Source organism: Phaethon lepturus, unplaced genomic scaffold (genome assembly GCF_000687285.1).
Source record: "Phaethon lepturus isolate BGI_N335 unplaced genomic scaffold, ASM68728v1 scaffold50150, whole genome shotgun sequence".
In the NCBI taxonomy this organism is placed as follows: Eukaryota; Metazoa; Chordata; class Aves; order Phaethontiformes; family Phaethontidae; genus Phaethon; species Phaethon lepturus.
Genome location: NW_010513758.1, coordinates 14,572 through 28,820, shown reverse-complemented (window position 1 = coordinate 28,820; position 14,249 = coordinate 14,572). Strand labels below are relative to the sequence as shown.

At 43.8% G+C, this 14,249-nt stretch overlaps 1 protein-coding gene across 1 annotated transcript in view; it reads right to left on the bottom strand.

Moving 5' to 3' along the window:
* Positions 1-1,557: 1,557 nt before the first annotated feature.
* The window catches only part of GALNT11 (polypeptide N-acetylgalactosaminyltransferase 11), a gene marked incomplete at its 5' end in the record, with an annotated part of 24,929 nt that continues 12,237 nt past the window's right edge, over positions 1,558-14,249 (bottom strand). Inside the window, 3 exons of the mRNA XM_010290808.1 lie at positions 1,558-1,773; positions 2,791-2,928; positions 12,617-12,721. Coding sequence (XP_010289110.1) covers positions 1,642-1,773; positions 2,791-2,928; positions 12,617-12,721 — 375 coding nt within the window. The remainder of the gene's footprint in view (positions 1,774-2,790; positions 2,929-12,616; positions 12,722-14,249) is intronic.

Sequence of the window (14,249 nt, the reverse complement as noted above, 5' to 3'; positions counted from 1 at the left end):
AGGGAAAGCTGCCACCCACCCTCCTGCCTCCCCCGGGCCGGCTGCCATTAACTGCACCCACAAAAGCCACCCAGGTGTCCCCCCCGGCTGCACACAGAGCCACAGTGCAGCCTGCTGAAGGAGGCTGGGCTTGTTAAGTCTCTTAAAGAGACTTCTGTTGGCAGGAAGGAACTTGGCTGGCATCTAACTTAATTCTTTCCATTGTAATGCTTTATCTGGAAGAAGTTCCACTTCAGCCTATTGTTCTGGTTTTCAGTTAAACCCAGCTTACCTGGTTCCTCCTGCCCGTGACTGGCTGCTTCCAGGCAAGAAGCCGGGCAGTGGCAGGGCACCTGCTCCTTCTCTTCCTCCTGCGCGTCTCCTCCCAGGGTGGCTGCCCGGGCCGACTGCTGAGGCACCAAATGCAACCTGTGACAAGTGAATCTCTCCGCTCTGCAGGAAGACCTGGGTCTGTGATCACTCCAATATTACCGTTATTTGCCTCTCGCTGCCCAAATGTCAATAACTGGATGCCAGAGTATTTGTGCAGCTGGAAAATGTTTCCACTGCCCAAGCGAAAGGGCAAGGCTGTCCTGGCGCTGCCAGCGTTTCAACTGCACGCTTCCCAGGGAAGGCAGGTCGCTGTGGCAGCACGAACAAGGACAACGTGGCTAAGAAAAAAAAACGCTGGGTAAGAACAGCTTCTCTCTTCTGCAGCAGCTTCCACACACTGAAGCGGCATCTGGGGCCGGGGCAGGAAGTCAAAGAAAGGTAATAGTGAAATAAATGAACTTGGGAAGGGAAACGGAGAAGTGGAGAAAGAAAAAAAAAAAACCACCAGACAAATTATCTGGCAAACCCTCCAAGATGTGAGAGAGGGAGAAAGAGCTGGCTGTGAAGAAAAGGGAGTGAGAACAAGGGAAGACCCAAGTTATGTGAGTGTTAGTTTGCATCAGTCTCTCAGTTGGTGCCTTCTGGTCCAACGGCTACAAAGAGTAAGGCCATACAGATTAATAAAAAAATGATACTTTATTTTAAATGCAGCTACTGTCATGAGTCATCAAAATAGACTTTGTAATAGTTACTTTGTTTTAAATACGAGGTGACGAATGACAGCTAAGAATTTAAACTACACGAAGTGTCCTAAAACTGTAAATTAAAAGAATGAAATTTAAATAATACAAATGACAATTTTCAGAAGATAAAAGGGAATAAAAATATTTTCCAGAAAAAGTAAAATAATTTGGCCAGTAAAACCATACTAAAAACGTAAATTAATGAGATACTGCACGTGAAATACTTGAAGAGGACTCCTTTCTGTCATCGTCTTTTAAAAGATCCACAAAGCTAAAATCTCACAATTTAAATTACATTGCTCTAATAATTTCTCTTACTTAAAAACAGTTCAATAATCCAGGGTAATCCAAGATGATAAATTGCACTTCTACATGTTGTTCCGCAGTGGGGCTGCTGCTGTTGCTGCTGCAGCTGACCAGGGACCAGTGACCACCTGGATCTTCTCAAGCACACAGCTCTTCATAGCCGAGTAATTCCCAAGGGTCCTCGCAATGGTTGGGCTGGGCTTACCAGCTAAGGGCTCCTCGCAAAGCTGAAGGGGAATCAGGTCGCAGCTTAATGCTTCTCAGCCGCACACTCGCCGTCTCAGCTCTCAAAATGCCACTGCTGAGGAAGGGACCCATCGCAGATGGCCATGGTCACATATCCTTTGTGGCTAAGCGGATCGACCACCTTCATGCACTGCCCCACGGAGACCTGGTACAGGCGGTTGTTTTTCTAGAGGAGAAAGACAGATGGCATTTATTTATTAAAACTTCTGTCATTTATTTATGAAAACTTCTGTTCTCCTCCATTGTCAAACGGAAGCTGAAAGTGATGCTTAAGGGGACGGGATGCTCCCTCCTGAGGGATGAGCCTGTCGGCAGCCTCCCTGACACACCAGACCCACAGCAGCACCATTTAAAAGCCAGAGTACAGCGCACACCATAACCACGTTCAGACATCGGAATGAAGGCTCTCACACCCTTACAGGTGAAATGCCGGCCTGAACTTTGTCTACACCATAGTCTCTTAATGGTGGAGCAATGATCAAAACCGTTCCCCAGTGCTCGGCAAAGAAGGAGCCCACAGTGCTGCACAGCCAGGCCCCTGCTCTGCATCTGGCCCAGCCTCAGTAGCACCACGGCCCTCCGCACCCATGCACTGGGGAGCTGCCACACAGCGTGACGGGTCCCTCGTGCACGGTGGGTCTCAGCAACCAGGGCAAGACCAGACCCTAGTCAAGTGTGAGAAACAAACAGGGCCGCCTTCTCTGTTTTCTTTTCCCCTGAGAGGACCCTGCCATATCCCCCACTAACAACTGGCTGCAGCTGCTTTGAGGGCCCCTGTTCTGTCTGGAAAGGGCTCTCTGCACAGCCCCGGCAGCTCTCTCGCGCAGCAACCTCCAGCTCTCGTGCACGGAGGGAGCAAATGTGTGAGAACAGCCGCACCGGACTCTGTGTCGCTGCTTATGGCCATAAGAGATGCCCAGTGAAGCAGAAGATCATGGCAAGGATACACCACGCTCCTCCAGAACAGACCTCCACCCCCAGTCTTGCACTGTAACCAACAGCGCACGGTTGGCCCTTCTCTGTATCAAGGACTCGCACACCTAACATGTTCCCCCAAGCACAATTGGCTTGGTACATCTGAAGTTTGGGCATAATTACTCAACCCTGATACCCTGCTAGTGCTATTGTCACTTATCGGGACATTAATTACAAGCAACATGCTATATGCCAGCCGCTCACTTACCCCAAACGTCCACTGCTGTGAGCCACCGGATCCATGGCATTTCATGAGACGAGGTGGATCGGACGAGCGAGTTTCCGAAACATCCAAGCAAAGGAGATTATTTAAAATCAGCTCGTGATCTTCATTGTAAATCCAAACCTGGAAGAGAAGATAGAAAGACATTTATCCCAGTGTTTCAGGGCAGGTGCCTTGCATCTGTTCGGCTGCAGAGGAGGTACTTGAGCATGTGGATGTCAGAGATGTGCCTTGCCATACACGCTGCCTCTTTGCTGCCTGTTTTCCAGCAACTGAAATAATACAACTGCAGCGCACTATTGCCTTCCCAACATCACACCGTGTTAGCCCACACAGAGGCACTGAAAAGACCATTTCTAATCCTGCTGTTCCTCCTGTCCAGGCAGTTAGACAAAGTAACATGACAGGCAAGCGGTGGATCTCTGAGCAGGTGACCAGCTGCTCTCTGAGCCAAGTCATTAAGCCAGGCACCAACTCTCCTTATCCAAAGATGAACCTTTAGTCATGAAGGAGGGGCTGGTGGATCGCCTCAACTCCACGCAGGGAGCCAGCATGCGGGCCAGAGGAGGATGATGGGTTGCAGCAGGTGGCCCAAGGGCTGTGGGGAAGTAGCTTGGCAGGCACACAAGTCCAAAAGGTATCTATCTCCAATCTTCTTTGAAACTGCTGCATCCATCGATAAACACATAGGAATTTAGTTAGCACGCTGCTCTGGGGTCAGCTTGTAGACACTGAATGATGAGAAACCAAAATCAGCTGTGCAAATTCTGGTGCCAGGTAGCCTGCATTAGTCCCAGCACTGGTCCCAGGGTCCTACTCCTTGCAGCTGGTGGCCTGGTGCTCAGAGATCTTCCCTCAGTTAGAAGATGATTGCTGACATCCAGATGCTATTAAAACTTTCCAGACTGCTCTCCAGGGAGCAAGAGAAATCACTGCTTCACCATTCCTGTTCTGAAACTACATGCTTCATAACCATGACAGGTTTATGTCCTTCTCTGTTCCCCAGCCAAACTGCTTTTGCTAGCTGTGCTGTGCTTAGAGGGAGACCAGCCCTCCCACATCACACCCACTTTGTTTTAGCTGAACCAACATGAAAATGTCTTGATCTGGACTTCCGGAACCTACACAATATGCCAGCAGCTCACATAGCGGTGGGACTGAATTCAGGTCCTCTCTGGGGCCCACGTGTATAAAGCAAGAATGTACTGGTTCATGTTTCCAGCTTCAACTCCACTTGGGTTCTTGAATTTACATGACATTACAGGACTTTCTCTGTTACCACACTGAAAACCATCATCACCTCTAACAAGCAGCAAGGGCATGCTCAACCCATCAGTTTGTCCTCTCCTGCGTGCTCCTCTGGGCAGAAGCGGGTATTTTTAATGTTGGTATAAAATGCTGTCAGGCACCTTCAGTTGCTGCAGTTCATATCCATAGCGTGCTAGCTTTCACAGGGCTGCCCAAACCTTGCTTTGGAGCAAGGCATGTCTGACCCAGCTGAAGGCTCAGGGAAGCTGGACCATCAGTCTCGTCTGACTGCAGGAGCTGCCAGTCCGTGCTCCCACAGTGCCTTCAGGCCTGCAAAGTCCTCGGCCAGTATCATAGAATTGTTTGGGTTGGAAGGGACCTTTAGAGGTCACCTAGTCCAACCCCCCTGCAATGAGCAGGACATCTTTAATTAGATCAGGTTACTCAATATCAGTTAGATGGAGGACCTGGAGCTCTGATAAGCAATGGGAGACTCTGATCCCTGGGCCAGAAAGCAAAGAAATGGATGAACTTTGGTGTGTGCACCCCAAAATACCCTACTTTAGAAAGGGGTAGGGAAAAGGAGGAGAAAGTATGTGAAAACTGTGACTCTGCAGTGCAGGGAAGATGCCGAGACCATCTGGCTAAACACCAAACAGCTGCTATTTTGAAGGCGCAGTGGGGCCCCTGCATTCAGACGGCACCCGTACAGCATCTCCCAACCTCTCTGGCTGCTGAGCAGGAGACAGCATAGCTTGGGCCAGGTCTCCCAGTCTGCTGCCATTCCCAGACCCAACCCCAGGCTGGCGCATGCAAGGAGCATCCCTGCTCATCTGCCTCACTTGCCACCATCAACCCCATTCCCCCTGACTTCTGCATCTGTGAATGAGAGGGAATTGAGTCCCTCATAACTGTACCAGAAGCAGCAGTACCTACAGGCACGCCCGGTTCTTCTTGCTGCACTCTTCTTCCAGCCCTGTTTTGTTTTCACACAGGTCAATACGGCAGTAACCGTGCCCGCTGTGTGATTTTTTTTTTCCACTAAGCCTGCATGAGTTTCACACTCAGAGTATAGAATATCAAATTGCAGGCAGAAAAGTCGGGCAACTAAAACAAATTCTGATTTTTTTTTTTTTTTTTTGGTCTGATGAAACTAAAAGCAGCCTTCTGCAGTGGTTCAGGACACTGCCACAGGTGGACAGCACGACTGAAAAAGCATACAGCTCATTCATTATCACAATGACTATTATAATACAGGGAAGGACTCCTTTGAGGAAGTGCAGGTATCATATTAAAATTTGCCCTAAACTCAGGAGTTCTGTGCCTTCTAACATACTTTTTCTGTTTAAACCCTGTCATGAGAAAGAAAGTATGGCAAGATTAAAAAGGAGGAGAGAAAGGAGAAATAGCAGGACTTGCCAGAAGACTATTATTATTAAAAGAAGAATAATGATGGAGCCAAATCCAAACAGCAGATGAAACTGGTAAGAATTGAGAGAGATTCATCCCTGCAGTGACACAGGGAGCAGACCTTTAATCAAAAGCGGAGTAATGGCAAAGAACACTCAACAGTGGTTAAATCCAGTTGTGATACTTCTCCAGAAAGGCTTATAGAAGACGGCCAAAATTAATTTCAAACTAATTATGTGTTTGGTATAGAAAACAAAGAAAAAAAGGCCCAAATATGGGACACATTATGGTTCCAAATTCAGATTAGAGTATCAGTATGAACTTGCAGATTATTAAGATTTAGGCACACAGAAAGCGAAGCCACCCCATGGGGTTTTTTGTTATATGACTGCAAGCCTTTGCATAGTCCAGAATTTATTAACTACTTTGCTGCTGCAGACTGGAAAGATGATGTTTAGCTCTTGTTGTTAGAAGAGCTACAAGGCTGTCAGGAGCAACAGCCCAGTATACGAAGGAAACACTTCCTGGCAGCCAGCACCACTGGTATCTGATCTACCAGGAGAATAAACTGCTCTCGTGGTCTTTTTGTCCATGATTTGCTTAGGTTCAGGCTCAAGCACAGTATCAGAAGTGTGTAATCAATCAGATGCCTATCTAGGATTTATACCTCAGTTCTGAGTGTACTACGCATGCTAATGGACTGATCTGCTACACGGGTCTAAGGAAAATCACTGACTATTTTCACTGGAGTCAAAGAAAAACAATGGGATGCAATTGGAATGTAATCAATTGTTTCTGTTTTCAAATAAAACTTAAGTGGCAGATGTTATGGAAAAACCTCTCTCCATAATGAAAGTGATCAATTTTTGGGACAAATAAATGATTGAATTTGTTGAATGCTGTAGGATTGGCATCATTCTAGCAGCTTTTTCTCCCCTGCCTCTCAACACAGGCAACAAGCCAAGAGGAAAGGTGCAAGGACCCATTCAGTCTTGGAGTGCAGTGGCCCATTCAGTTGCCGACCAACCCTTCTGAGGTCCCAGATGACCCTGGAGCAGCTAGAGATCTTCCCCCAGGCAAGGCATTTCAGGTTATGCAATGCTCAGATGCCTGCCCAAATCTCCCACCCATCAGAGTCAATGCCTTCACCTTCAGCTACAGGGGCACAGAGCTCCTGTGCATGCTTAGTCATCTGGAGCACAGTAGCCAGTTGAACTTTCCCATAGTGGAAAATGAGACCCACAGATCTAGGGTAAGCGATCTCGCTGCTACAGCAAAGCTGGTGCGTGGGTCCTTCTGGTCACCTACAGACAGATGCATAGCATGTGCTAGAGTAGGTCTTGAGGACAAAATAAATGGGAGGAGGTCCAAAGTATGAAAACTGTTAGTAACAACCTTTTTCTACACGGGTGCAGCTTAAGAAGAACCAGATTTTCAATTAAGCCCCCTCAAAAGGTAGTTCAGTCTATTTACAGATTTAAGACTGAGGTTTCCTAGGGCTTCTAGTACCTCCAGGATTTCCCTTCACCCCCATACAAGACAACAAATCACACACCCTACTGGATTGATTGCTAAGACAACTTCATTAATCTCATTTACATAGGCAGTTAGGTAGAAACAGGGCTTTAATAAACAGTTTCAGTGATGACTACAGTTACACTGCTGTCTTTGCACAGAGTTAAGACACTGCTGAAGGCTGGATGTTGCAGCTTTTTTTCCCCTTTCATTTAACTAATATTTGTTATTCCTAACTGGTTTCAGATTGCCACTGTTGCTAAAGGTGGCACACTCTTCACTCCCTCCATAAACCCCTACAACCCAGTGATCCCCTTCTGCGATTATTTTTTACCATAATAAAGAGATACAGGGCTGTGTTACTGAACTTTTGGTTTTGGTGAGAGATGAAACTATTCTGCAATGCAATTAGTTAATGTAAATAGGTAACAGCTAGCTGAACTACATCAGAGGAAAGTCAAGTGAGGAGAGGGCTCAAACAGTGCCTCATTATCTAGGAGGATGGCCCATGCTATAATTTCCATTTGAAAAATGGAGTTACCTGTAGAAGATTTTGGTTCCACTGTCCATACAGACAACTGTATTAAAACAAAACCTATCACCCAGCCAAGGGGCCGGGGGGGAAAACAACCACCAAACAAAGAATCTGTAGTAGGTAGAAAGGGGAAGTTCGCTGTTTATAAGGAATAAATATTTCAAAATGATGTGAAATAAACCAGAAAGCATCAGCCTACCCTTCAGCTTTCAGAGTGCAGTGGAGTGTAGCAAAAGGCATCGGCGGCCAACTGGCAAAGCTGTGTAGACAGACACTCTTATTTGGTATGCAAATTGCATTAGCACTAGAGCACCATTGAAAAACTTCAGTAAATCGAAGACAATAACTACTACAGAAACAGCCCTTTGTGTGAAAGAAAATCCCTGCCGTGAACCACACTGACAGGAGAAGCATTCCAGGACTCTCATCAGTTACAATCTGTTGCTTAGATTGGCTCTGTTACATTATGGAGTCAGACAGTTTTTAAAAGACCAAAATTCAGCTTAAGAACACAAAAAAGCCACCTCAGCACTGAGGAAGAGCTGCGCCCACCCGTTTGCATTATCACAGCTATTTGCATGTACTCCACTTCTTGTTATTATGGATAACAATGACATCACAGCACCAAATTACTTGTGAAAGTTACTAGAATCAAAGCTTGGTGGTCTACAATCATCAAGTTAAGCTGTTACTATCCTGGAAACCCCATGTCCTCCTGAAGGTCTTTCCAAAGCACATGCTTCTTGTTTCATTTCAGTGTGCTGCTGACATTTTGTATAGGTGACAATTAAAGGGATGGAAGAATTGCATTCCTCAAACAATTTAAGGAAAAGCAGCAAGCAGACTTAACTTCCATGTCTTCACACTCACTCTAGATATATCTGTTGTATCAGAAAAGCAAACTAACAGCCACAAACCAGAGGTTTACAGAAAAAGATCTTAGAGAACTGCAGTGATTTAGTGAGCACATCCTTCTAGACTCTTGACCAGTTTGTAAAGTATGTACGTGTACATTTATAAAGTGCCGCAAGAGTGTTAACAGCTTTTCTGAAATTCTCTGCTCAAGTCAATTATTTTTTAAAGTCCCAGGGCACAGACGCACATGCTTAGACACCTTAGCACCATCCCCAGAGGAATGGCAACAGTCACATTTTTAAAGCTTAATATATTGCTAAGCAAGACAAAGGTTAAATTGTTGAAATGAAGAAAACACACAGAGGTTATAACAACACAGAAAGTAAAGCTTAAGAGTCAACCTAGCATATCTGAAAACAAACAGCAGAAAAAATCTGAATAATTCAGTGAACTGAGAGGAGTTTTTTTGGAAAAAGAACTTGTCTTTAAGAATTTAGGTCAGGAAGAAGGCAAGCAGGCATTAGATACATGATAAACCCAATCTTCTTTCAGCTGTTAGATCACGAAAAGTCCCACTACTTAGTCTTGTGTTGGCCATTATGCTTTATTCCAAAATGTTCCTTTGTAGTGTTCCTTGATGCTTCTCTTCCACGTTTGTTAGCAACTACTTCTACCCCTTTGGGGCAATATCTAGCCCAAAGCCTGCTTCAGTGTCCTTGCCTCCTAACCACCACCCAATTAACCTTGGCATGATGTTGTTTGAGCAGAATCCACATCACATAGATTTTACTTCCACTTTTCAGACACCTCCAGTCTTTCATGATGATCTTTCAAAGTGCTTAAATATTTTCCATCCTGCTTCTACAACCAAGTATTATGGTGTGCACTACCTTGTGCATTCTCAGTTTTGTTTCCAGAAAGAGGTCAAATAAACACCCTCCTGAAATTCGGCAGTGTATTTTGACAATCTTGGGAGTTCCTTCACACAATCACTCTTCAGTTACAAAATTTCTCATTCCATGTTGGTCTTTTATTTCCAAAATTCACATTCAGTTTTTCAGATTCTTTTGTTACTTCAGACCTCTCCACATTGACCTTCATTCTACTAGATCCTGTGACCTCTCCTACTTGTGCTATTTCTAACTTCAAAAGTTTCATCATTTATTTCTAAAGCTGTGCTCAATCCCCAGTGTTCTCCCAGACTGGGTATCTCTGTCACGGTTAATGAGATGTCCTTGTTTTCATTATAGTTCAGAGAAAGACCCAAATTTTGGAATATTTTCTAGATGTATCACCTTTGTGAGAACCACTTCCCTTATTGTTTTTTCTTTCTATAGCAAGAAGATGAACTGAATGTCACTCGGTCACATCAAGTCCTAGAAAATAGGATGCTCTGATGTGCTTGAGTAGTTTTTAACTTTAATGTTGATCACCTAAATCAAATTGAATCACAAGTATTACCCATAATGGTGATGCAACTGCAGGTTTCACAACGTTTGTCAATTGTTGAAAATTGAGGAGTTCAGTAAGAATTTGAGCTTCTCCTAGCAGCCACAAAGGCTGGAGAAAACAAAGCAGGCATAAACTACAAGCAAAGCAGACTGGCTTGTAAGGCCAGTCTCATGGCTTCTGTGAGTCTGGTTTCCCCACAGAGTTCTCAAGAGCAAGAATCATCTGTATTACACAGAAGACCATTTTCCAATCAACAGATTACACAGAAGATCATTTTCCAGTTAAAGGAACTGCAGTCAATGAGTCTTACGAAGGCCCTTACACGTTTTCCCAGGTAGACTGCTCCTTCAACTTTCTGAGCAGTAGCATGTGATGTTCAAGGGAGGGTGTTACCTATTCACAGAGCAAAAGCAGCCTGGAAAGACATAAACAGTGACAACTTATTCTTGCTCCTCAGGGAAACATTAGCTGGCAAATGAAATCAGCATGAAGTGGCATCAAATTATTACCACAGAAAGCACAGCTAAGTTGTGGTACTCACTGCCACAGGATGCCAAAAGCTTACATGAGGTCAAAATACAATTAGACACTCATGAAAAAGCAAAAATTAAAAAGCAAAAATTCAAAGGCTGTTATCTACAAAAATACCACCTTTGGCTCAGAACAACACTAAACAAAGTCACAAAAATACTGCTTGCAAAGTACAGATTGTCATCTTCCAAAATAACTGTCTGCACTGTGTGTATTAAGCAACACACATTTAACTTACTGCCAGTGGGCATCCAGGGGACAGGATAGCGGGGTACCTGCCTTTCACCAGACCCAAACACAGGCTTTCTTATTAGGCCAATAGAACAGATAGTTCTAGAGTAAAAATTAGCTGAAAAGGCCAACAGGTTGAATGTTACCAGAAACAACAGTTAAAAACTTCCAAAACTCAGGAATTTTCTTGCTAATTGTATAAGTGTTGTCTGTCTTTACACTGTTCTCATGTATCTAGAGCAAGGTTGTTCAAGAGGATATGAAAGCAAGCTGGCTGAATGCACTCAGGGGATTTATGAGAACAAAACAAGTCTAACGGCAAAAAAACATACTGTTTGTTAACATAGTTGGTTGTAGAACAAAATCACTGTGAAAGAAGATAGCACAGCCAGTTTTTTTATGAGAACAATTGCTTAATTTACCAGTAGTAAACTAGATTAATGAGAAAATAAGCCAAAGATCAACAATCTGAGCATTAATTTGTCTTTCCCAACACCAAAAGGAAAACTGAAGTTTCTGTCTCCAGGAGAAAAATCAGAAGAAGGTTTTGTTAAGGAAAAACAATGGGCTTTCTCCTCCAGCCATGCGGCACTTCACTATTAGAAATACTGCAGGAGGGAGAAGGGAAGCAGTAACTGTGAGGACCCATATGTTCTTATTGCGGCCATCATCCACTGGAAGTCATCACTGCTTTCTCACTCACAGACTGAATGGCTCAGAAAGAAGCGTAGCACCTTTGGCACTGTAGACATACAATCACTGGTGCCAATCAGTTACTATTACATTTACACAGTCTTCACATTTACAAGACTTGCTGACTTTCTTACAGCTAATGGAAGATACCACATAAGAAAACCTTCATTCCCATTCCAGCTTAAATTCATCCGTCTTTAACACAGGGACCTATAATTTGGTCATAGTGATGATTACTCAGTACTCCAGAGGCAAAGCGCAGGGATGTATTGCTTGGTCCTGTCTAAGTGGCAACTGGAGAACACTTGTGCAGAGCCAACCACACTTACCCAGGCAGTGACTAACACCCCTCACACTATCTCCCTCTATCTCATTCAACTGATGAGGCCACAGGTCGGAAGCAAAAAGTCCCATCAGTTGACAAAGCACGTAATTTTTTGTTTGGGGCTATTACAAATCATGCTGCTTCTACTGCTGCATTTTCCAGATCCTGAAAACTACTGCCCATTTCATAAAGCATCAAGTTAGTCTAGCACAACCCACCTTTGGTAAAGCTATGCTGTATTACATCCCATGCTCCATTTATTTTGTGTCTTTGATTACTTTTCTCTTTAGATGCGATCTATTTTTTAGACTTGAGTCCCATGGGCTCCTAAACCATTATGTTCTCAATGTAGTTCTTAGCTAGGTAAAAGTCTTTATGGCACTAGGTGAAGATCTCTCTACCCTGGAGATTATTTATCCAAGTCCTGAATTTCTGTTGTCTGAAAGAACAGAAGTAGAATGGCAAAGGCTTCATGTAGTAATACAAAAACTCTCCTTATATTTTCACATCATCCCCAATTAATCCTCACCTGTAGCCAAAGAATTTTCTAAATTCCTTATAATTCCTTCTATTTAACAGTAACAATAAATCATTCATTCACCCAAAACTACAGCTACTCCAGCAGCAAAGGACTAGTTGTACAGTACACAGAGAACGGCAGGGCAGGAAAAGGCTGCCTTAAATCCCGGTAAGAGGAACTGACTGAAAGAGCTTCTACAAATTCTGAAGTGTCAATTAGTGGATTGTGAACCCATCAGGAACCACTTAAGGAGAGTCTTCAACCACATACAGAGATTCATGCCATAAAGATCGGAGATTATAATATCCACTCAGCATTAGTAGGTACAGAGCAGTAAGTTCCACAGTCTCCTTGGCCAGCCCTGCAGTTTGAATGATAGTCTGAAATCAGGCTGCTTGCTGAGGAGATGTTATACTAGTGCACTTGGCCATCAGGAAAACAGATTAGCAATTTGTAAGACGTGAATCACTATTCAATATAATTCGGAATACCATACCTGGTTTTGATCATTGTAGTCACATTCCCGAACCACTACCAGGCCTCCTTTCTGACTTGGGTGGCCCTGGGCGACCAGGCATTTGTTGGTTTGAAGGTGATACAACTATGAAAGAAAAACAGTTTGATGGACACAGTAAACAACAAATATCACATACCAAAGGGAACATATGGTAATGCTTTGGAAGCCCTAGGACTCAGCGTGCTCACAAAAAAAGCCTCCTTTCCTTTAAAAATACCATTTTGTTTTTCAGATAATTTGGAGAAAAAACAGCATTAAATAGCTCCATTTTGCTTTCTAATTACATCAAGATTTCCCTCTTTATGGTACAAGTGCAGTACACACAACCTGGCTCAGCACATGCTAGCCATACTCTGTCAAGTTTCTTTCCCCTCTCCACTCTTCATGAAAGTCTCAGGCAGTCACTACCTCAGGAATATCAACTCTACTGTATAAATTACATTTTACTACAGTTTAGCTTTAACACAAGTCTCATCCCACAGCCCCTCTTCATAAAGCAGGACTGCCTCTTTGAAAAAGGAGAAGGAATTACATAAATACAAGCAATTTCAGAGGCTTAACGTTGTTTGCAGATTGATTTTGAAGAGTGTTCAGGTAACTGAAAAGCTGTAATTACCAGCTAAGTGATTTTAATGACAGACCAGGGAAGGAGGGAAAATTTTACAGACGCCCAAATGCTCATTCCAGTTCAAACACACTGCCTAGTCTGATTTGGAGTAATGTTATATCATGGGACTAAACTCAGGTCAGGAGCCTGTCCTGGGATGCAAAACTGTAAGCATGTACCATCAAAAGCAAACAAGGAGGTTCCCAGCAAATTAGCAATCTCTCCTGACTTGGGCAATGCTGCCCACCCTAAAAGTCACCCAAGAGACTTTCTGCAGAGCCTGAGTATCAGTTTGTCCTATTTCCAACAGTCAAGAATCATTACGATGTCGATGTATGGAACTCCACAGAGTTACTCAGAAAGACAAAACACCTCTATTCTGGCTTTAAATTATACGTATGCCCTAAACTAACTGGTGGCCAGCAGAAGACTTCTTTTCAACCTGATTATTTTTCTTTGTTGATGTGGTGGGATCAGGATATTCAGGGAGCAATCACTGCCTGCACATCAAGAACTGCACTGCACACAGCCAAGGGTACAAAGGAGAAAGGAAATTATTCTAGCAATGGCCACAACTCTGCCATTTCCCTCCTCGCAGCAAAAGGCCCCGCTCTCTACCAAATGCATGGGAGCACATTGACAGTCACTGGGTGTGTGCATGTGTGGGAGATGGCAGGGCCCCAGATCTGGCATCCACATTAAAAATAATTATTTCCAATCTGGAGCTGAATGTAGAGGAAAGAAGAATTTGCTGTCCTGAACTCGATGCCAGGCTGATTAATTAGCTAGCTGCATTTCATTAGGAAGACATACATAACTATCTCAGCATTTGTATCGATTCTACAGATTTTTAGAAACCAGAAGACACTTCCAGTAATAAAAAGAATAAGAACTGCTCCATCACATGATAGCAAAAATTAGACAGCACAAATACCAAATAATATTCTTCACTAAACACCATTTCTGGAAATAGCTGTCCCAAGGCACATCAACAGCCTCAAATGC